This window comes from Papio anubis, chromosome 2 (genome assembly GCF_008728515.1).
Source record: "Papio anubis isolate 15944 chromosome 2, Panubis1.0, whole genome shotgun sequence".
Lineage (NCBI taxonomy): Eukaryota > Metazoa > Chordata > Mammalia > Primates > Cercopithecidae > Papio > Papio anubis.
In genome coordinates, this window is record NC_044977.1 from 186,625,768 (window position 1) to 186,651,025 (window position 25,258).

At 39.0% G+C, this 25,258-nt stretch overlaps 1 protein-coding gene across 11 annotated transcripts in view; it reads left to right on the forward strand.

The window, feature by feature from the left end:
• IL1RAP (interleukin 1 receptor accessory protein) overlaps positions 1 to 25,258 on the forward strand; it is a 147,597-nt gene that overhangs the window by 71,528 nt on the left and 50,811 nt on the right. For 9 of the 11 annotated variants that reach the window (XR_004182356.1, XM_031663869.1, XM_031663875.1 and 6 more), the window contains 2 exons: positions 19,913 to 20,198; positions 24,731 to 24,917. Coding sequence is in view for 10 of the 11 variants with exons in the window: in XM_031663869.1 (XP_031519729.1) it covers positions 19,913 to 20,198; positions 24,731 to 24,917 (473 nt within the window). In the remaining variant the exon portion in view is untranslated. Of the gene's footprint in view, positions 1 to 1,192; positions 1,393 to 15,840; positions 15,908 to 19,912; positions 20,199 to 24,730; positions 24,918 to 25,258 lie in introns of those variants that run through there. The other 2 variants (XM_031663874.1, XM_031663873.1) reach the window with 2 other exon arrangements.

Here is a 25,258-nt window from a genome sequence, read left to right on the forward strand (position 1 = left end):
TCACAGTGCCCCGCTCTAAGAATTGTAAAGCAGAAGGACCACATCAGAAGCCATTCGTCTCACTGCGTCTCCCCACCCCCTCAGCCAGTTTGCTGTAATTGTCTCATTTGACTTCATTTAATAACAAATCGGTAAAGAAATTCCATTCTTGACACATGTGGAGTTGCACATGTGTGTGACCCATCAGATGGCTTCAGGGCACAAGTATAATGCCCCGCCTATCTTTTATTTCTGCTCATACTTATCATTAATATATGTCACTGTAGGCTGGGCATGGTGGCTCACACCTGTAATCCTAACACTTTGGGATGCCGAGGCAGGTGGATTGCCTGAGCTCAGGAGTTTGAGACCAGGGCAACAGGGTGAAACCCCGTCTCTACTAAAATACAAAAAATTCGCCCCGTCTCTACTAAAATACAAAAATTCACACTACACAGGTAGTGTGTGCCTGTAGTCCCAGCTACTTGGGAGGGTGAGGTAGGAGAATTGCTTGAACCCGGGAGGCTGAGGTCGCCGTGGGCCACGTTTGCACCACTACACTGTAGCCTGGGTGATAGAGCGAGACTCCATCTCAAAAAAAAAAAAAAGTGTCACTTTATTCATTAAGTACCATTAGTGACTCTCAGTTGCTACAAGGATAAAGTTTGTTCTTACCCTGATTGACCCTAGTCTCATTGACCCTTTACCATTCTCATGCTTTGCAAAATCATCCCACACCCTGTGATCCAACCGCAGCTGACTGATGTACTAACTCATCACAGCTCGCATCAGCCTGGACTCCTCTCCTTGGATCTGTCAGCGCACCTTCTGTGCATTTTTTCCAGACTTAAATCAGATGCCGTCTCTTCTGTGAGGGCGCTGATGAGCACCACCCATCTTGAAGTCCGAATTAAAAGTGACTTCTGGGCCGGGCGCGGTGGCTCATGCCTGTAATCCCAGCACTTTGGGAGGCCGAGACGGGCGGATCACGAGGTCAGGAGATCGAGACCATCCTGGCTAACACGGTGAAACCCCGTCTCTACTAAAAATACAAAAAATTAGCCGGGCATGGTAGCGGGCACCTGTAGTCCCAGCTACTCGGGCGGCTGAGCCAGGAGAATGGCGTGAACCCGGGAGGCGGAGGTTACAGTGAGCTGAGATCCGGCCACTGCACTCCAGCCTGGGCGACAGAGCGAGACTCCGCCTCAAAAAAAAAAAAAAAGTGCCTTCTGCCCTCCTATGACACGTTGCATCTTTGTTTTTCCCTTTTAGCATTTGCTTCATTTTGCTTGGTGTTGTGGTTGTTTGCCTGACTCTCCACCCAATCTTGACACTGAGATCTTTGAGAGCACAGTGTATATCTTCCTTGTACCTTTATGCCTCATTGGAGCCTAACATAAACTGTTGCATGTGGTAAGTTTTCACTGAGGGTTTATTGATTGAAGGACATGCCATAACCCACAGTTCACCTTGCTTTGTGACCCAGACAGAAGAGGTGTCTCCGTGGCGGCTGATAGTTGTAACTGGAGGTGACAGAGGGCTCTGATGTGTTCTAAGCAAAGGCAGCCCTGTTTCCCTATTGGCCGTGATTATGCCCTCCTGGGTAGAATAGGAAAAGGGTGATTCGATTTTGAGTAATAAGCAACCTGACGCTAATTGTCTACCTTAAATATCTTCCATTGTTCTGCTTCAGGTGATTTTCTACCAGCATGAAATGTTCTCCTTCCCAGACAGCTGATGGAGGAGCTGAGTCATGCCTGACTATACTTAATAAGACAGAGGCAGCTAATGCCCCAGGGAGCTGCCTTCGAGGACAGCCTGACATTTCTGACTCCTCTGCTTTTTAAAAGTGGGTGTTGTGAGGGAAAGTTAAGCATGAAGGTAGCTTCGGAGTCTCCACTGGAAACAGGACTATATAATGACACTCCCTAATTTAGACAGATGTGATCTGCCCCGCTGCCTTCTGGCTGCGATATGTGCCTTCCGATGCTGGGAGGTGCTGATCAATGATGTCATGTTCTCCTTGAAAGAGTCTCACTTGCTTACTCACTTTGCTCCACTTTCTATTAATGAGTGCCCACCCACTTCCATTCTTTTCTCTGAAAAACTGGCTTGATTTATATTTTTCAGAGTCAGGCTAGAAAATACTCTTGATGTTAACGCTGATTATAAACCCATCATATTATAGAGATGGACAGGGTTACAGATCATCTAGTTTTATCTTCTTATACATGATAAAACTGCATCCCAAAGAAGGAAAGTTACTTGGTCAAAGTCAGCGTTCAATTTTAGACTCTAGAGTGATAGATCTGCGTTAGAATCCCTGTCTCCTACTTACTGGCTGTGTAATTGTGTGGGTATTTTTTAACTTATCTATGCTTCATGCTCCTCATTTGTTAAATGAGGGCAATAATAAGGCTATCTGAAAGAGTCATTATGAAGAGTGAAAATGATAATAAATGTAAAGCACTTAATACCTGGGGTATAGAAAACATTCACTATTAAGTGAATGGTAGTGGTGGTTCCTATGGTGGTAGCAGTTACAATGGTGGTCACACTGGCAGAATTAGGACAAGAAATCAGGTCTTCTGACCCTATGTCTTTGTTCTCTGTAGGGTATACTACAAGAAGTATCTCAGGAACTATATTTAGCTATGAGGAAGTTTAAAGTGATCTGTCCGAAGATGAATTCCTATATTCAAAGAAAGGATCAGTAGCGAGTTTGGTATAGCACAGAAGGAAAAGAAAACAGGATTTGAGATGTTTGTCAACATGAAGAATCAAATTGGGTGGAGCATTTAAGGGAAGAAATTATATATAAAATCTCCAAAATAAAAACCAAGGGGCTGAGTAAGACCTGAGAACCTGAGGTCAGTGGACAGAGGACTGACCCTAGAATCAGAAAACCTGCTGCCCAATAGCTCTGTGAGCTTCCAAACTCACTCTCTGGACCTGTCTTTCAAACCCCCGAATGGGGCAATAGCTTCTACATCTGGGATCAAAGGACATAATGTGTCTAAAACTTCCATCTAAACTATACATTACTGTGGATTATGTCAACAATGTTGGATTTGTAGTCTTTGGTGGGATGTGGTGGAAGAAAGAAGGCAATGATTTCTAAGTGATGTATTGGAAACATTTTCCTTCCTCAAAACATACGGAAATAAAAAGGTCTCTTTCTTCCTTTCCTCCTTTCCTCCCTTCCTCACCTCTTCCTTCCCTCCTTCCCTCCTTCCCTCCTTCCCTCCTACCTTCCGTTCCTTCCTTCCTTCCTTCCTCTCTCTCTCTCTTCCTTCTCTCTCTTTCTTTTCTTTCCTTCCTTCTCTCTCTTTCCTTCCTTCCTTCTTTTTCTTTCTTTCTTTCCTTCCTTCCTTCCTTCCTTCCTTTCTTTCTTTCTTTTCTTTCCTTCCTTCCTTCTTTCCTTCCTTCCTTCTTTTCTTCTTTCTTTCCTTCCTCTCACTTCCTTTCTTCCTTTCTGTTCTGCATCTTTCGATCTCTTTCTCTCTGCATCTCTCTTTCTCTGCTCTCTTTCAAGTAATTCTCCTCCCTTAGCCTCCCAAGTAGCTGACACTACAGGCATGCACCACCACGCCCAGATAATTTTTGGATTTTTAGTAGAGACATGGTTTCACCATGTTGGCCAGGTTGGTCTTGATCTCTTGACCTCGTGATCCACCCGCCTTGGCCTCCCAAAGTGCTGGGATTACAGGCGTGAGCCACCACACCCGGCCTACATCTTTCTAAGCAGCCATCTTCATTATTCATTTTTCCACCAGGCAGGGAATCACATGCAGCACTGGGAGTCCAAAAGTCCTCAGGGATGAGTGTCTTGGACTTGACAGTGTTGTCCTGGAATATATACCTGGACACGCATGCACACATGCGTGCACACACACACACACCGTGTGTGTATGTGTAGTTGTAGTTGTACCATGCAGTTCCTAAAAGCCCTCTTCAAATGACTGCAAGTTATTTTCCTGATCTTTCATCTATTTTTCTAAATTTGATTTTTCTAGAATGTTTGTTTTTGTCACATATGAAAAGAACATTCTCTTGTTTTGCTTCCTTTGTTCTAGATTTCAGAGAACTTGATTTGTAGTTTTCTCTTTGCCAATAAATATATGAGGCAAATGTTCTCAACCTTAGCATTATAGTAAGTCAATAAGCTCAACATAAAAGTAGGTATAAAAATTTAACCCCTGACATACCAGGAGACTAGAGAAATAAAGATTGATGTAAGTCCAGTATACACTCTATTTTTGCAGTTGGTTTTATATGCAGAAGTAATGCTCGTGATACAGTTATCAGAGAGACTTTTATCCTGACTCTGCCACTAACCCAGTCTTTTACATGAGGCATTCCCTAGCCCCTCCGGTGTCAGAGCCTGATGTGTATAATGTGTCATGGGGCTGGATGATTTCTGAGTCCGCCTCCCAGCTCTAACATGCAGTGGTTTTCTAAAATACACGGTGGGTTATAGGGGACTTCAGTGTTCAGAAACTTAGACTAGGATTTTATCTTAGCATTTTCTCTTCCCAAGACCCTGGTTCTTTTCTTGGGAAAATACTGTTCTCTAGGTCAGTGACCACTAAAAATCTAGCCACTCAGCACCCGCACCTCCTGAATTCTTCCTGTCACCCCATCATATTCAGTGCCAGACATTTCTCCAAACCCCATTTCTCATGCTCTTAGCTTTTGTTGCTTGCTTCACCCAATTTTCTCTCAGAATCTTTTGTTTTCTGCTTGTCACTACCAGCCTTCAAGAAAAAATCTACATGCTTGACACATTATTAAGATAGAATGACACTGTACTGGCATTTCGCAGGTGATGCCTCTGTTAAACACAGTGGCAGGATTGTCGCCTGCGTCTCTTCCTCTGGCAGGTGATGAAGATCATAAGCGTTCTTTTACTCCAGGCAGTTTGTGAGAATTGCTGGGGAGGTTGCTGACAAGGTTCACTAGATGCACTTTCCTTTGACTTTGTAATTTTGCGTGGAATATTGGTTGCAAATCTTGAGGCGGGGATGTTAGAAAGCTCCTAATTGAAAGTTGAAGGCCCCGATGTACTTTTATTGAATGAGTCTCCGTGACCCCCCAACTGGGAAGTGTAAGACATGGTATTGAAAGGTACAGAGACCCATTACATACATGTGGGCTTTAAATTCCAATCATGCTGTTGAGTGGAAAGGTGTTCACTGATGTATCTTTGCTAATCAAGAAGAGAGCTCATGCTCAGACTGCTTTCTACATTTTATAACTCAAATCCCAGCTTTGAGTTTCTTGCCCTTGGCGCTAGTAAAAGGCAATAAAAACTCAAAATCAAACACACATAATAATTCATTTCTCTGCTGATTCTCTTTCCAGATCTCAATTTTCTCATCTGTAATAATCCACATCATGGTAGCTAAAACGTATTAAGTTCTTACTGTGTCAGAGTCCATGTGGCATTTTCATGTATCATCTTATTTACCCCTAACAACAGCTCTATGGGCTTGGCACAGATTAACTTCATATTTTGTGACATGTATTGTTACCTATATGGGAACTGAAGACAGAATTCTTCTTCCTTTTCCTCTTCTTCTTCTTCTTCTTCTTCTTCTCCTTCTCCTTCTCCTTCTCCTTCTTCTTCTTCTTCATCACCATCTCCTTCTCCTCCTTTTTTTTTATTTTTTATTTTTGTGTGTGTGTGTGTGAGACAGAGTCTTGCTCTGTCGCCCAGGCTGGAGCACAGTGGCACAATCTTGGCTCACTGCAACCTCCATCTCCCGGGTTCAAGCCATTCTCCTGCCTCATTCTCCCAAGTAGCTGGGACTACAGGCACCGACCACCATGCCCGGCTAATTTTTTGTATTTTCGTAGAGATGGGGTTTCACCGTGTTGCCCAGGCCAGTCGCAAACTGCTAAGCTCAGGCAATCTGCCCGCCTTGGCCTCCCAAAGTGCTGAGATTACAGGCGTGAGCCACCGCGCCCGGCCAGGATTCTTCTTTTCAGGTGCCACACTTATAGGCAGTGATGCCACTTAGCTTGCTTTCAGCCTCTAGGACAAACCCACATATCAGCTTTTTCACTTGTAAAATGAGAAGGGTGAAAATAGTAATTTTATGATGACCACGTAGAACACATGCAAAGTTGTATTTTATGGCTCAGTATTAACATTGTCTGTTCCAGTCTTCCTGCATTTGATTCTTAGCCTGTTTCATCCTCTGTTTTGAAGGGGAGTGTACTGTTGTACTATTTACATTCAAGGGGCCAAATGGGAATGTCTGTGCAGATGTTTATTTGGCATATATATTTTACTGGGACAATGTGGTAGAACACAAAATGTGGATTGGAAAGGAATGATTTTATACTTGCCACAAGTAAACTCTTGTGTTACTCATCAAGTTATCTTTCTGGGCATAGTTTGTAAAATCCTCTTATTTGCAGAATGAAAAGAATTTTTAAAAATGTTTTAAAATCTCCCTTGTAGTCCAACAATCTCAAACACTTCGTCACAGGTGAATCTCCAGAGGTTAAACATCAACAACATTTGTTGAGCACAATTCAGTTTGAAATGGGCTATACTCAGTTTGGAAGTGAAAAAGAGAGAAATATAATCATAACAATAGCAAAGATCACGTGACCGGCTCTCTGCTAAACACTTTACCAGTGTTGACTCATTTAATCTTCAAACCAGTTTTCATTTACATATGGGAATATTTAATTTATTTGCTCATAGTCACATGGCTGGGAAGTGGCAGAATGAGGTTTAGAACTGGGTTGTTGGACACTTACCATTGCATACTCCCTAGGGAAAGTGGTTGTTTTGGGACATTAGAGTCCTGGGTTGGCCCCTCCCCACCACTATCATATATTGTTTACCCATCTCTCAAACATGTCTTTTTCTCTACTGCATTCACTTCATGTATGGAATGGGGGTATTTTCAGCTATCTTACTGGAATTCGGGGCCGCAACTAGACCTGAGGCCCGTATTTTCTGGGACTGTAATGATAACGTGTGAAATAATTTGTATTTCATGTGCTGTCAGTCTTGAATGGAAATTTCAACACGGAGACTATATTTTTTCTAGATTTTGTTCAGAGCCCCTAGCACTCACAGGATCCTGAATAAGTATTATCTAATAATATGAATAAAGAGAGCAAAGGCTGTTTGATTATTAAATTAAAATAATCATTGGATTTTTACATCTTAATCATGGATTAGAAAAGATTGCTTGGAGGGAAAAACAAAACAAAACCCAAAAACTAGCTAATGACTGCTTGGTGTTTCCCCAGTGTACTGTGTCACACTTGACACAAACCTGTTTATTTATTGTCACAACAGCCCTGCAAAGAAAATCATTCCCTTCAGCAGCATGAGATTGCTCATTACAGTAATTTTTTTTAAAGAAAATCATGAACCACGGTACAGAAGAAGCATACTCAGAATTCATTCTTTTTGTTTGTTTGTTTTGAGATGGAATCTCGCTCTGTCTCCCAGGCTGGACTGCAGTGGTGTGATCTCGGCTCACTGAAACCTCTGCCTCCAGGGTTCAAGTGATTCTCCTACCTCAGCTTCCCAAGTAACTGGAATTACAGGCATGCACCACCACACCTAGCTAATTTTTGTATTTTTAGTAGAGACGGGGTTTCGTCATGTTGGCCAGACTGGTCTCGAACTCGACCTTGGATGATCTGCCCTGCCTCGGCCCAGAATTCATTATTTAGCCTTCTATCCCCTGGTGCCACTTTGATGAGAGAAGCAGAGCTTGTTATAGGTGGCTATTGCATCGTGCTACTGGATTACCTCCCTTATTCTGCACAGCAGCAGGAAGGGTGGCTGCTGGAACCTTCTGGGGCATAAATACACGATAATTCACGGTCTTTTTGCTGGTAATCCAAAACCCAATTATGAAATGATTTGAGACCTGAAAGAGCCTGGAGACCTTCAGCAGCTTTGTTAGACCAGGAAGCTTTAAAATTATCTAGAAAACCCAGGGTTTTTATTCAGGTGCTCTCCCACAAGGAAAACTTTGTGGAAAGTGACACTTGTATTTACAAACTAAGAGTGAAACTCCAGCATGGCAGATACTGACTGGAAACTGCTCAGAGATGCTAAAATATCCGTCCTTTAATAATGCTTGACTCTGAAAGACCCCAGCTGCTTTAGATTTGATCTTATAACTTTAAGTATTGCCTATTATAATTCTGAATTTAAACTTCGTAGGTTTGGTTGTTTTCATCTGTGGGGGTTCACTTTCCTTTTTTACCTCTTTCTTTTCTTCTTTTTTCCTTTGTTTTCAGGTTTACTTTGTAATAATTTCTCCATACTTTTTATTTTTTTACTAGCTGGGATTACCACTTCAAACTGATATGAAATGACAGTCTTTTGGGCAGTGTAAATACCTGGTGCCATAAACAGGAGTAGTACACTCTTGGGAATAAAAATTATTCTAGGAACAAATTCTAATGAAACTGAAACCGTGGCTTGTGGGTTTCTGCCCCACTGAACCCTTTTTTTGAATTTGGCATTCTTTCATAATCTGACAAATGTTATCATCCCTTGTATCTGTCAGAGCTATTTTCTATTTTTTTCAAATTATTCAATCAAGAAAACTTCCTTTTGTTGGTGGGAGTAAGGTATGTCTAATTATCTGGTCCTGGAAAGCAGCCGTCTGTCCAGTGATGAACACGGGTTTGCACGCAGTACCAGCAACATGAGGATGTGTGATAGATGCTCACAGACACTCCGGCTCTCCCTCCTCCATTCTGACTTCTTGCTGTCCTCTTGATGACTTAGTCAGTGAATGTGAATTTTCAGAAACATTCTCTAGACTTTGTTTGGGTAGCTCTACCCTGAATAAACATATCTAAGTTCTCATATTGTATTAGTCTGCCCTCACACTGCTAATAAAGACATACCTGAGACTGGGTAATTTACAAAGGAAAGAGGTTTAATTGACTCACAGTTCCACATTGCGGGGAGCCCTCACAATCATGGCAGAAGGCAAATGAGGAGCAAAATCACGTCTTACATGTCAGCAGGCAAGAGAGAATGTGTGCAGGGGAACTCCCCTTTATAAAACCATCAGATCTCGTGAGACATATTCATATTACGAGAACAGCACAGGAAAGACCCAACCCCAGGATTCAATTACCTCCCACCATGTCCTTCCCATGACATTTGGGAATTATGGGAGCTACAATTCAAGATGAGATTTGGGTGGAGACACAGTCAAATTTATCTTCCACTATAAATTATACTGTAGGTGAATGGTGCTTGCAGATTTTTTTGGAAACCCGTGGTATATTATAGGATAGTGCTAGAAAAATGTCCAGATATTTAAAATAATTTTTCATTGAGGAGCAAAAAGAATATAAGTCAAAGAGACATAGACTCATAAGGTGGTTAAAATCTCAGGAATTGTTCAACTATCCACTTATTTGAACAGAGGAAATAAAACCATTGTTATCAGTGAAGACAATGATCAGCCATAAGTAGACATATAAAATAACAGCTGTTTAAACTAATTCCTTTCCAAGTTTAGTGGGCATAGGGATTACCTGGGGATTGTTAAAATGAAGATTGTGATTCACTACGTCAGGATGGGGCCTGAAAATCTGCAGTTCTGACAAGATGGCATGGAATACTGATGATGCTCGTGGGTTGAGGACCACACTCTAAGTATCAAGGATATAAAAAAGCTTATTTATCACATAAAATGTAGAGGTAGAAAGCTCAGGGCTGGTAAGGCAGCTCCCCAAGTTATTCAAGGTCCTACCTCCTTTCACTTTCAGATTTCACCATCTTTAGTGTGTAGTCTTCATTCTTTCGGTTCATTATGTAGCTCCAGCTATCATATCTATATCCCATGCAGCAGGACAGAAGAAATGGGATGGTAGGAGGAGCATGGGAACCATAGGAACATGCCAGTGTCTCTCAAGGAAGATTTCTGGGATCTACCACATGACAATTTCAAACCTTTTCTATTAGCCAGAACCTATTCACCTGACCACATCCAGGTGAGAAGCAGTCTGGAAAATGTTACTTTTAAACTGAGTGGCTATGTACCCAACTGAAAATCCCATACCCTGTTGGGAAGGGGCGTGTGAGGCATGGAAATGGGGCATGTCTACTAGTCTCTGCCACAGATGCGGAGGTCTGACGCAAAAAGTGCCTTGCCAAAGATCACATGGAAAAATTACAGTTCATAGATTAATTATAACCAATACATGTATAGACCTTCTCAGTTTATGTGTGGTGCTGTTTTATGTCATAGGCTTATTTCATTGTCATAACTATTTTACACTATTATGAGCTTCTTTTATGGTTGTGAAAAGTGAGGTTCAAAATGGTTGAGGGACTTCATTGATCACAAAGCCTCTCCTTACTACTCTCTTTAAAATTGCATATTCCTGTCTCTCTCTTCTCTCTCCCTCCCTCATTCCTGATTCCTCTTACCAGGTTCTGTATTGTTCTTTGTTCCCTTGACTCATCACCTTTCAGCTGTCTATATATTTTTCTTATTTAGCATGTCAATTGCTTATTGTCAGTCTCCCAGTGTTAGAAGGTGAGCTCCATGAGACCTTTGTTTTGTTTGCCAGTGCATCCCAAGCACCCACTTTAGTATCTGGCACATTATGGAATGCCCAGTACATAGTTTTTAAGTGAAGGAATAATGCCACTAGGTATCAAAGTCTGCCTTGGAATTATGTCTGTTATCTTCAACCCTAATGCTATATGCGTTCTCCATCAGGGCATCTGCTAATGTTTTAGACTCTGGAACTCCTGTGTTTGCCTCAGAAATGTGCTCACACTTAAACTTATTGATTTACTCCTTGCCTTCGTGACGTTCATTTAATGTTGCTAGTCAACCTAATCAGTTTGCTCACACCTTCAGTTCTCTCGTTATCTCAGTCCCAGGTTAATATTTCCCAAGGAGCCACGCATACCACTAGAAAAACAAACTTCAGCAAAACTACCAAAATTAATGTCAAACCAGCTTTTCTGTTTCACTTAGTCTCTAGCCTCAGGCTTAGATAGGACTACTAGAACACGCTGATGGGACAGTTTCTAAGCGGCCTGATCTGCGCTGCTTTCTATTTTGGAATGTAAAAGGGGACTGGTTTCTGGTCTCAGCCAAGTCTCAAGACTATCACCTCCACCCTCCACCCTGTTTACAGTAATATAATTAATATAAAATGGGCCAGGCCTGGTGGCTCACGCCTGTAATCCCAGCACTTTGGGAGGCTGAGACGGGCGGATCACAAGGTCAGGAGATAGAGACCATCCTGGCTAACATGGTGAAACCCCGTCTCTACTAAAAATACGAAAAATTAGCCGGGTGTGGTGGCGGCACCTGTAGTCCCAGCTACTCAGGAGGCTGAGGCAGGAGAATGGCGTAAACCCGGGAGGCGGAGCTTGCAGTGAGCAGAGATCCCGCCACTGCACTCCAGCCTGGGCGACAGAGCGAGACTCCGTCTCAAAAAAAAAAGGGGGGGACTGGTTCTGGTCTCAGCCAAATCTCAAGACTATCACCTCCACCCTCCACCCTGTTTACAATAATATAATTAATATAAAACGTAGTACAATATAATATAATAGGATTTAATATGATTATGCTTCTGTTTAGAAACCTGTTATGACAATTGGTTTATTTCATTCAGTTAAGTCTGTTTCTATGTCTTTCTTTGTGAACATTGTTAATTTCCTGATGGGAATTTTCCGATGCAGATTCAGCTAATATGTACTGAGCTCCTTTTGCATGCTAGGACTTTTAACTCTCACACAGCACTGTAAGATAGGCAGGGTGGACATGCAAAGACTAGTTTAAGAGAAGCATTTTGTCCAAGGCCATATGGCAACCAAGTGGCACATGATAAATAATTAACTATGGAAAGTAATTCTACCTTAGGTCTTCCAAAATTCAAATCTTTGCTCTTTCTTTTCTATACCTGAGTTTCCTGATGTTTTATACTTATACATCTGTCTACCCCAGCACCTAGCATAGTGTCTTGTGCAAAACAGGTTTCAATAAATATTTAATGAATACAAATATATGAGGAGCTTTTCTGTGGAAAATATTCTGCTTTGAATGTGTGAGGATACATTTGGGACAAACATCCTAGCTCTATAGTCAGGCAGCTTTTTTTTTTTTGTGCTACCACTCAGGCAAAAGTAAGTCAATTAATCTCTCTGTCTCCGTTTCCTGGCATGTAATGTGGGAATGGGCATGAAAGCCCTAGAGGGTGTTGTGAGATTAATTAGTTAAAATGTATACCCTGCTATATAAATGCTAATTGCTGTCAGGAGCGTGGGTTGGATTTTCCACTGACTTGGTTTTGCAAAGCTTTGCACGTTTCCATTAGTCCTCTGTGCCACCAAGTCTCAGCCTTAAGAAACCCTTTTGGCTGAGAGGAATGATGACTTTGTGGTTCTCCCATGTTGAGAGGCCAATTTAGAGAGGACTTCCACTGTGGAGTAAACTGAATAGGAAGGGACATTCTAAACAAAAAAGGAATTCTTGTGCCAGTAATTTGCTAAATTCCCTTTGCTGTTATTAGAGACAAATGTATTTGCATAACAGCCTTTTCCTGTCTTTTCTGAGGCTGGTGCCTGCAGTGAATCATATAATTAATTTGGTATTACATGACACTCCAGCCCGTTGCCATAGATTTTATTTTTATTTGTTCACTGAATAATATAAAAAGCTCTGACAAAATATGCTCAGGTGGCTGTCTAGAGAACTTAAAAACTCACAGAACTAATTTCAAATGGGTAAATATCCCAAAGAAAAAGCTCAATAATAATAATAATGTTTATGAATACTAATACATATATTTTAAGTCTCTTTGGTACAGGAGGCTGACTCATTTTATAAACATATTCATTTGATCCATAAAACATCATATAAGGGAGATACATGGCAGTTATAATTATTTCATTTCCCTTTAAAAATGTATTGAATTTAATTGAATACATATTAAGCCTATGAACTGGGCCATGGTGATTGATTTTTATTCAAATTTTAGTATGTGAGGAACAAATGCTTTTTAAAAAAAAATGTCTGGTCTTGATTTATTAACTTATGTTGTGAAAGGAAGATTCTACTTTCCTTTCTTTATTAATCAGGATAGGCAATAGTAGTTGCTATCACAAATCTCAGTGGCATAACACAGTATTTATTTTCCACTCATGTCACAGCCCCTTGAAAGTCAAGTGGCATACCTGAACAGCTCTGCTCTGAGCAGAGGCAGGGATCCAGATCCCTCCCATCCTGTGAAGCTACCTTTTCATCAGTTTCTGGATTTCAGGGCCTCCATTTCAGGGAAAGAGAGTGCCAAAGATTGTGCAGGGGATTTCAGGCCACAGCATTTCTGCCCACCTTTCATTGGCCAGAGGAAAATCACATGGCCCCAACCCAATTACCAAAAATAAGTAGTTTACACATGAGTCAAGGAAAACAGAATTAATGAGCATATAGACAGTCTCTACCACAGTCTGTTCTTGTGATCACTAAAATTCCATTTTATAATTCCTCCTAAATTGGTCTGAGTATATGCTTGCAGTTAAAATGTTATGTTAGCTCTCCTTTTTTTTTTCTCCTCTTTTCCAGTCGGCATTCTCCTATTTTATGAAAGAAAAATCTACATGTTACTCATCACCTGTCTTACTATTAATTATTGCCCAGGGCTATGAAGACTTTCAGGGTCCAACATGACACTTATTTTATTGGTGTCAGAATGTCTCCTTAATAAGGGCACTATTAAACCCCAGCAGGCCTTCCTTTTTCTCTCCAGTTTACCAGTGTTTCTATTAAGAGTGAATAATGACATCAGAATGTGATCTGTGGCCCAAGTTGGAGTGATCTGAATTGATACACATTGTAGAGTGGGGTTGTAGGAGCGATACTAATTCCCATTTAATAGTCTTTCCTCTACCATCATCTAATTTCAGTCAAAAAAGTGCAGTCTTGAGGGAGATGCTTTTGCAAAACACATAAAGAATATCTGTAGGAAATACCAAAGGCAGTGACATCTTATTTTATCTAGACAACAAACAGTATAATGAAATTTCAGACTCCATTTGCTATCCAACCGTTGTCATCTTTTTTTTTCTTTCTATATACTTTATCATTCAAAGTGAAACGACTGTCAAGCCAATACATAACAACACAATTTTTGGAAACAAAATATAAAATCAAAAATATCTCTAACAGAAAGTAGTTATGATAAGGATGGTTTGACATAGAATGGGTTTGCCAACTGTATTACATGGTGTATATTTTCTTCCTTCTTTCCTTTCTTCCTTTTATTCTAATTATTATTTTAATTCATTTGAAAGCAAATTATGCATAGATTTTTAAGGTCCATATATTAAAAAACATATCAAAATAATTATATTCTTTCTGCCTTAACTATCCTCACTTTTACTAATTACGCTTCTCAGAGGCAACAACTTGGATATCTTAACTTATCTCTTATAATATTTCTCAACTATATTTTGCTAACCTATTTGTATACATTGTTATCTTTTGTGTAGTCAACCCTAGGCATTATCTTTTCACTTTTTTCATTATAGTAAATGAGGATAATCTCACTGAAACTGCTATCCCTTCTACCCATTCATCTCTATATTTCATATTTGGTCAAATCAATAATCATTTCATTAATATGTTTTCACATATTTATGGACTATAATTCTATTACCTTTCTTAGTTTTTGAAGTTATTAACTGCATTGCTTTTCATATGCTTATTTTAATTTGTATGTTTTTGTAACCATTTCTATAGCTTTCAATTGCCTTTCAGCATAATTTTTCACATTTTTCACACTGTTAATGTCCTCAGATAATCTGTCAGTTGTGATTATTTTTTCCCTTATTGGAGGTTTCCAATCCCTACTACCTATACTGGTTCATTACCAAGCCCTGGTGCATAGCTTTTATCCTTGGGTCTCGTTCACTGTCATTCTAAGGATCCCTTTTCTCTCTTGAATTAGAATCCCTATTCCCAATCCTAGGTTTTCTCTATTAATGTTTTATTCTCTCATTTTTGTAGCGCAAATTCTCCGTAGCTCCCTGATAAGGAGGACATGGTAAATAAATTGTGGAGTCGTTGTGTGTCTACATTTGTCACCTTCACACTTGATTTTTTTGTTATGTTTAGGTTCTAGATTGGAAATAATTTTCCTTCAGATGCATTGCTTCATTATCTTCTAGTTTCCAGTCTTGTGTTTGGGAGTTCCCAAACCATTCTCATTCCTAATATTTTGTAAAGTGACTTTTTTTTTTTTTTTCCTTTCCTTTCTTACTCCCTGGCAGTTTGCAGAATCCTCTCTTTCTCTGCAATTGTTGTGAAATATTTATGTGGTGTAAGTTTATTTCTATCCATTGTACTGGGGCAATTGATAGGTCCTTAGAAGGTTGTATAGTTCAGTTCTCAGATTTTGTGTTTTTTTTCTGTGAATTATTTAATTGAGAATTTTCTTTGTATTTTGGTTTTTTGTTTGTTTGTTTGTTTTGTTTTTTGATAGGTGGGGTGCAGAGGCTCCTCTTACTGAGAGATTGAGATTCCTGGACTGTGCTTCTGACTTTCTTATCTATTTTCTATTTCTTTTTCTTTCTACTCTGCTTTTTAGGAAATCTTTAAATTTAACATCTGAAAAAATCTATTAAAGTTTTTTTTTGTTTGTTTTAGTGGGCTTTTTTTCTCCGAATATTGCTTTGTTATAGCATTTGTTCCTGCTTCATGGATGAAACAGATTCCTTACTGCTCTGAGAATGTTGACAGTATTTTTTAAATGTTTACTTTTCCTTGAATAATTTGATTTTCTCCAAGTTCTTTTTACTTCTTTTTTCTGACATTACATTTTGTGGTACAGGTTTTTCTCAGATTATCTGCTCAGATTTAAGAAGAAGTGATTAAGAAGCTGATTGGAAATTCTAAATGTGAGTGTGAAGCCATGATGCTCATTCAACTTGTGCTTTTCTGTTGGATGATGTGGCTGCACAATTTTCTAAAGAGCTTCTGATAGTAAGATTGTCATATCTTTCTTCTTAAACTGGCCAGATTTTCCACAGAAGATTCTTTCATTCTCTTCTGTGGAGAGTAAATGTCTGACTGCCCTCATCCTTGGAGCTGAGTGAAGAGATTGTTCAGTACTGGAAGAGTGGGCTTGGAACAAAGCATGTAACTTTTTTATATAGCTGTCATTCTGTCTTGTTTATTTTACCATTCTTCCCATATCCTCGGTTTTGAGATACCTGACTGCATGTGCCAGGATAGATTAGTGATATTGGTAATAAGCAAATCCAAATTATCTCTGCCTTAAAAGAACAAAGTTGTGTGATATGCCATCCATCAAGGGACCCAAGCTAAGGGAGCCTCTGTCTCTGGGCTTTCATGTTTGCCAAGGCAGAAGAAAAGGGAAGTTTGTAAAATATATCCCACCTCTTAAAACATCCACCACAAGTAGCACTGACTACATCTTCTTGGTCAAAGTAAATCACATGGCCGCTCCTTACTTCAGAGGTGTAGAAATGTACAATCTTATAATATACCGAGAGGAGAACCCATAAATGGTGGGTAAACAGCACTAATGACTCTTTATCTTGGTGCTGATAATTCCTGGGTCTTTTCAGCATCCTGAACTACAGATTGGTTTGTTCTTCAGTTCTCTGCTGCTGGTTTAGGATTTGTCTTTTTAGGTGTGCTAAGCCTGTTACCACTTGTCCATGTTGGCATTACCATTGTCTTTTCTCCTGCTCTTGCAGTTACTTGGGATTATGTATTAAACATTATTTTAATTTTCTTTTGTTTTTTTTTTTTTTTTTTTTTTTTTTTGAGTCTTGCTCTCTTGCCCAGGCTGGAGTGCAGTGGCATGATCTCGGCTGACTGCAACCTCTGCCTGCCAGGTTCAAGCAAGTCTTCTGCCTCATATTTCCGAGTAGCTGGGATTACAGGCGCCTGCCAGCACGCCTGGCTAATTTTTGTATTTTTAGTAGAGATGGGGTTTCGCCATGTTGGCCAGGCTGGTCTCGAACTCCTGACCTCAGGTGATCCACCCGCCTCGGCCTCCTAAAGTGTTGGGATTACAGGCATGAGCCACCACACCCAGCTAAAACTTTGGTTTTACTTTTATACAAGCTGAATAAGCAAACTCTGCAACTTTGCAAATATGTTCAAAGAATGTGATACTTTATAAAATACATTGTATTACAATTGTGCACTGATGTGAACAACACTGTGATTTTTCCAATTATTTCTCTGTATGTTGAATTTTAAAAGTGGCTTCTAAGTAAAAACATAGCAACAAAGAGTCATTTGTTGAGTCTTGAAAAAACTAGTTTGTTAAATTTCCCAGAGCTTTATTGCTTACATGACAAATCCTTTTGCAAGTCAGAAAGCTTCGGATTCTTTGCTTTTATCAGTATTAGAATAATGGCAAGTGAGTTGTTTTGCCAGTTATCCACTGCTACAGAAAAGGAGCACACATTTCAATGACCAAACTTCATTTTATTTATTTCACTTGTGTTTTTGCTTCTGAGTCTGTATCTGGTATGGCTCAGCTCATCTAGGCCGGGCTTACTCTTGTCCCTCTGGTCAGCTGTGGAAAGCCAGATAGCCATGCTTCTGGAGGTGGGCCAGCTGCCAGCGGGGGTGTCTCAGCTGTCCTCTGTGTGGTCTCTTATTTATTAATATGCTTTCCTGGACTTGTTCTCATGGTGACAAAAAAGTTCCAAGAGAAAAAGCAAAACCTTTTAAGTCTTAGACTTAGATTGTCACACACCACACAATCACTTTTGCTGCATTTTGTTTGCCAGTATAACTCACAAGGACAGCCCAGATTCGAGGGGTGGTAAGATAGAATCTTGATTGGAAAACTCACAGTTTCAAATTGCAGAGGATGTGGATACAGGGGGAAGGGAAAACTAGCACTGTTTTTGCAGACTCTGTATTCCAGAGTTTTCAAGTGATCATTAAAAATAATGTTCGATGATAAAAATATAAAATGGGTATACAGCTCAGAAAGAATTTCAAGAATTGAGTGACCTTGTAGAACTAAGCTCCTTTAGTCCCTTACTATAAACAAATTTTCCCGGTTCTTACATGTAAGCAAACAGTTTTTAACTAGTACCCAAAAACGCCCATTCAAAAATAGCCCTTCTATATTACTGAGAAATGATTTCCAATACAACCTTTACATTTTATAATCAATACTTACTTATAAAATGAAACATATTATTTAAATGTATAAGACATTTCAAAAAATCTTTTAACATTTAGCACTTTACATATTACACAAAAGAATAAAATGATGAAAAATAAAAAATAAACTATCAAACATAAGAATATATTCCATTAAAGTAAATTTACACGTGGAGATAGTGGAATTAATGTTAAGTTCAAGCAAAAAGAAACTATGGAATTTATAATGATTAAAAGAAAGCTTTTTAACCTGTTTTTAGGTTGGATATTGGTGTATGACAAATCACTATTCCATTGGATGTAATTAAAAGAATGATGTAACTCTTTTCTTTCAAAATGGCATTACTTATGACACTACATACATCCTTTCCAATTATACTTAGCATGAAAAGTTTTAGATGTCAATGGAAATGTCAGGAAGATTACAGAGTTAAAAAATATATATACATAAATGTGTGTATGTGCATATGTTAGGGACATGAGGAAAAAACTACTTTAAGGTGATGGTTTTGTGGCCCACAGGACTCCATCACCCCGACCTCTATTCACCTTTCATCTGGTGACTTCTAGAGCCCTCCATTCAGATATCACTCTTAAGAAACTAAATATTTTCTTATTTTCTTAAAGAAAAAAATTCTTTAAATCTTTTTTTTTTTTTTTTTCCTGAGTAGATGAGTGATTATTTTTCATTATAAAGGATAAATTATACAAGCCATTACTCACAAGGACAGTGCAGATTCGAGGGGTGGTAAGATAGACTCTTGATTGGAAAATTCACAGTTTCAAATTGCAGAGGATGTGGATACAGGGGAAAGAGAAAACTAGGGCTGTTTTTGTAGACTCTGTATTCCAGAGTTTTCAAGTGATCGTTAAAAATAATGTTTGATGATAAAAATATAAAATGGGTATACAGCTCAGAAGGAATTTAAAGAACTGAGTGACCTTGCAGAACTAAGCTGCTTTTTTATTTGACTCTGTCATTGGAACTGTAGCACCTTTAGTCCTGAATGAGTATTCCACCAATAGGTATTACAGAGATCTCTTGATATCTTGAGGTCTGCTGTCCTGCTGTCCAGTAAAGTAGAGTAAGACATATGTGGCTGGCCCAGATTGAGATGTCAGTGTAAAATCCGTTGAATTATGAAGACGTACCACAGAAAAAGAATATACATGTAAAATAGCTCATTTTTTGATATTTTGGATATATTGGGTTTAACAAAATATTAAAATTAATTTCATTTGTTTTGTTTTACTTTTCTAGTGTGGCAACTGAAATGTCTAAAATTACATATGGGTGTTGCATTCTGATTTCTACTGGACAGTGCAGACCTAGCCCAAAAATCAGAAGACCTAGAGCAAACTGGGAGTCCTTTCTCCCATTTGCCCAAGGGTTATCTTTTCAGTTACAATTTCCTCCTTAAACCATTCTCTGTTCCACAAAGTGAAAAAACACATGATGTCTTTTTTAGGTGAAACTTTCTCCCATACCTTGCAGGGCTTAACAGGGTCAAGCTATCAGATCAAATCATTATCCAAGAGATACTCAGAGAATAAAAAACAATGGGGAACAGCAATTTCTTCACACCAAAGGTGCCTACTGTATGCAGTTATTAGAGGGAGGCTGGAAGATGACCAGAGAAAGAGGTTCTGGAAAAGACGGGGTGCCCTGCGGAGAAGGTGTGTTCTTTCGAGGCCTTTATTGTAAAATGACTCATCTGCCCTTTCTTTCTTTTTGATTATTCCAGAACGCTGCGATGACTGGGGACTAGATACCATGAGGCAAATCCAAGTGTTTGAAGATGAGCCAGCTCGCATCAAGTGTCCGCTCTTTGAACACTTCTTGAAATTTAACTACAGCACAGCCCATTCAGCTGGCCTTACTCTGATCTGGTATTGGACTAGGCAGGACCGGGACCTTGAGGAGCCGATTAACTTCCGCCTCCCTGAGAACCGCATTAGTAAGGAGAAAGATGTGCTGTGGTTCCGGCCCACTCTCCTCAATGACACTGGCAACTATACCTGCATGTTAAGGTAGCTTGATTCTTGGCAGTGACTTTCTCTTTTCCCTTTAGTTTCTGGGCTTTTGTCCAGATGATCCATGTGCTAGGAAGCTGGGGAGAAGTCAGAAGCATTTAGATAGAGTTTAGTGAGGTAATTCTCTGCAGCTTAGCTGAAGGGGGCTGAAGGAGGTATGCAGAGAAATTGGTTGTGGCCCTTAGAATGTTCTCCAGAGGTAGTTTCTTCCCAGACCCTGAGACATATCAAAGTTGTGTAAAAGTGGAGCCTTGTTATTAATCCCTTCTCGTGACCTGCGTGCCTTTATGCCTCACCTGGAGACATCCATTTATCCAGACATTGAACAGGGAAGGGAATAGAGCCCATTTGTATCTGTTATTCTTGGCATCTTTCAAAGTACCCAGCACAGAAAAGAAACTCAGGGTGCATTGTGTGATGCACAATGCCTCCCAAATATGTGTGATGCGATGCCTCCCAAATATTATTTTACTTTTTTAGTGTGGCAACCGAAATGTCTACAATTACATATGTGGTTCACAGTATCATTTCTATTGGACACTGCAGATCTAACCCCCAAATCAGAAGACCTAGAGTGAACTGAGAGTCCTCTCTCCCATTTGCCCCAGGTTTGCCTTTTCAGTTACAATTCCCTCCTTAGAATTTTCTCTGTCATAATATTCTCCCAAATGTTCTTTTGGGAGCCATGACATGTATGTATGACAATGCTTTTTAAACTTCTCCCAAATTTCTCCTGAGAAGCAAGAGAATACCATTATCTCTGGCAATCTAAGGATTTAATCCAAACAATTTATCATTACAGTAAAATTTCTTTCCAATCCACCTTTTTTCCTTTGAAAGTTTTGTAAATTTTATATTTTACTCTACAGTATTCCTTTTTTTTTTTTTTTTTTTGCATTAATGTTGTTTTTTGGGGGAAAAAAAAAAACTGAGGCTTCTCGACAGAATAGAATAGCCCTTTTCAGGGTTAATTATTTGGTTACTTTTTACCAACGGTCACTTTTTAGGTGCCAGGCATGGCCTTGTTTTCTAAACTCCCATCTAGGTTAATTTTTTTTTTTTCTTTGAACGACTTCCTACTGTTTAACAGATGTGTTGCTTTGCTAGGACTGCAATGACAAAATACCACAGACTGGGTGACTTTAACAAACAAAATTACCTTCTCACAGTTCTGGAGGCTAGAAATCCAAGATCAAGGTGTCGACAGGGTTGATTTCATTCTTGGTGCCTCTCTCCTTGTCTTGTAAATGGCTATCTTCTCTCCTTGTCTTTACATGGTCTTTCCTCTGTGTGTTTGTGTCTTAATCTCTTCTTCTGATAAGGATGCTAATAGTATGGGATTAGAGACCATCCTTGTGACTTCATTTTAGCTCAATTATGTCTTCAAATTTTCTGTTTTCAAATACAGTCACATTCTAATGTACTGTGAGGTAGGACTTTAGCATGTAAATTGGGGTGGGGTGACACAGTTCAGTCCATAACAATAAATAATCACAAATGTTTTTTCTCTTATGGAGAGTCTCCACTCCCTGATGGAAAACTATGACTATACTTTGGTAAATGTAAGCTATGTTATGATTATGTGAAAAAATACCTCTTTTCTATCACAGAAAAGCCTTTAGATCACTGTGTTCTTGGGAGTTGGAGGTAAGGGAGAATCCCTGTAACCTCTGAAGGCCCTTCTGAAGTTTTCACTGGAAACTTGAATCTTATTGGAGTGGGCTTTAGACTGGTATATGGGTTTCCAAGGATCCTGCAGTACTCATGTTCTCATTATTTATGTTCTAATACAATGTAGTAGAAGTTAAAGCAGATTATAGTGGAAAGAGCATTAGGAGAAGACAGAGAAACTAGGCCATCACTTCCACTCTGCCACTACTTAGCTGGTGACCTTAGGCAAGTCCTGTCCATGTCTGAGAGCTGTGGTATCTACATCTACATAGGAAGAGAGTTGGCATACATGCTTGTTGAGCTCCTTTTTATCTTTGATAACTGTTCATCTGTTAACATTTTCCAGTGGGAGGAAGTCTTCGGGAGCTTTCTGTTTAACTATGGTCTCCGCTGTGTATCTTAGTGTTTCAGTATCAGTTTTACTTTTTCCTTAATTACTTACTACTTGCCTGTAGCTCTTCCACAAACTTGTCTAATCTTCTTTTACATTGTAGGAGTAGGGCTGCATGACGGTTAAGACCTGCATATACCTTTAGTGTTATTTATCAACTTCCAGATTGTCACCTCTTCAGTTTACTTCTCTATCTTCCATGTTCTTAAAGCAGATCTAGAATTGAAGTTGTCTGGTGGGAGCACTACCATGTTTCCTATTTTACTGAGGAAACGTATAAGCTGAGAATGACCTTAAACTGAAGCATGTAGAACCATAGGGCAATAAAGTTAGTTTCATCTTTGAGTATTTTCTTTATATTCTTGCCCCAATACTGTTCAACTTTGGAAGCTAAAAAGTCAGTCCAATCACTGTTCTTCATATTTTTTAAAATCAGAAAATAGATCCTTAAACTTAAATTTCCCTTCTATAACTTCCACCTATAGAGTCTGTCTTCCAAGGGGCAGATGTTTTGTTATTTGTCGGTATGGATCATGCCTACCACTCCCTCTTACCCCCTTCTGAGTATTGTCACAAGTCATCTTTAACACCCCTCCCTCCATCTTTGAGAATGCATACCCCACCCTTTCCACTAAATTTAGTCTCTATTCATAAGTCATTTTGGTACCCAATAAGCCAAATATGTGTGATGTGATGCCTCACAAGTATTATTTATACAAAAATCACAAAAATGGCTAGACATAGACTCCTTATTCCATCACCCTAAAAAATTAGTTGATTTATTATTCTATGTTATTTTTCATGTTTACCTATATTTAGACACAAGTTTTACATCCATTCCATTTACTTAATAACAAATATTTGTTCAGCAGTTACTGAAAGTTAAGACACTGTACTAGATGCAATTAATGTAATAAAAAACATAAATAGTGTTGTGGGACTTATATTTTACAGAGGATATTGACACATACCTATAACATAACCATCTAATTTTGAACTATAACAAATTTAACCAAGGAAATGTCCAAGGTGCTCAATAAACGACACACCAAATTTAGATATGAGGTGGAGAAGATAACAGAGAAGGCCTGTATGTGAAATGAAGGGGGTGGGAGAAGTAAGCCCTCCAAGCAGACAAAACAATGTACATGAACATTATAGCACAAATGCAATTCCCCAGTCATCCTAAGGAATTGTTATGTGTTTGGTTTTTTTCCTTCATGCCTGATTCTTTGTATATGTTCTCACAACAACTTTGAAGGGTTGTACCACAGTTTTCTTTATAATATTCCATTTGTCACATTTTTTTCTATTGATTTTAATGTTTTTCTTGCTAATATGGCTCTGGATGGGCATTTTTAACTACGTGCTGTCTCTATTCCCCCTTTTCTATCATTCTATCATGTGACAAAATATCCAGACATAGGATTACTAGGGCAAAAACAAAGGCTTTTTTATGATCCTGGAAGCATAGTTTTTCCCAAAGTTGCTTATACCATTATTGACTCTGCATAAATACGCCATTCATGCCTCTGCCTTACCAGCACTGAGTATTATTGAGAATGTTTTTAGTGTTACATATATGCACAGTTATATTTTGCTATGTCGAACAGCAGAACAGGGGATATGTTCTGAGAAATGTTTTGTTAGGTAACTTTAGTCATTGTGTGACCATCATAGAGTGTAGTTACATGAACCTGGATGGGAGCGCCTACTACACACCTAGGCTATATGGTATAGTCTGTTACTCCTAGGTTACCAACCTGTATAGCAGGTTGTGGTACTGAATACTATAGGCAATTATAACACACTGATAAGGATTTGTGTACTTAAGCTATCTAAATATAGAAAAGACACAGTTAAAATATAATATAAAAGATGAAAGAAATAGTACACCTGTGTAGGGCACTTATCATGAATACAGCTTGTAGGACTGGAAGTTGCTCTGGGAGAGTGAGTGAGTAGTGAGTGAATGTGAAAGCCTAGGACATTACTATACACTTTTATTTGTCTGACAGTGCATAGGTTTGTTTATACCAGCATCACCCAAAACATGAATAATATGTTGCCCTATGACATTACAATGACAATTACATCAATAAATAATAGAAATTCTTGAGCTCCATTATAATTTTATGAAACCACCATCACATGTGTGATCCATCGTTAACTGAAATGTCATCATGTGACACGTAACTATTTATATACACTGACAAACACACATTTAGGACCACATCTGAAAGTATAAATACTTTGGTACATTAATAGTAATTAATTAATTGTGCTTTTTTAAAATTCTGTGATGCCAATTGGTATAGGAAATGCCTCCACTATGATTTTATCTCTTACGTGAACTTACATATATAAATGATGTCTCAGTATGTAGCATGGCTTCACTTAGTTCATTTGAATGCTCTATGAAATCGAATGCAAATACTACCCATTCATTGTATGTTTCTTTTTTCAGGAACACCACATATTGCAGCAAAGTTGCATTTCCCTTGGAAGTTGTTCAAAAAGACAGCTGTTTCAATTCCCCCATGAAACTCCCAGTGCATAAATTGTATATAGAATATGGCATTCAGAGGATCACTTGTCCAAATGTAGATGGATATTTTCCTTCCAGTGTCAAACCGACCATCACTTGGTATATGGTAAGGAAAATTAGACTACATTTTATTCTCTCTAATAACTTATAAAATGATAATACTTATTTGCTGAGTTACATGTATAAGCAAAGGTATTTCTCTTCAGATTATCTGATTTATTCCATAATAACTTCATGGAAATATTTCACCACGTCCTCATTTTGTACCATTTTAAAGGAAGTGGTGCACAGTACTTTGTCTCAGCTCACTATTTCTGAAATAACTCTAACTAGAATACCAAAACTACCTTATTTCTGTTAACTTCATGTGAAATGCATTTTAAGAAATGCCGCCCACTTCTAGTTCCTGCTTAGTGAAGTCATAAGCTGTTAATTCATGTGGTGAAA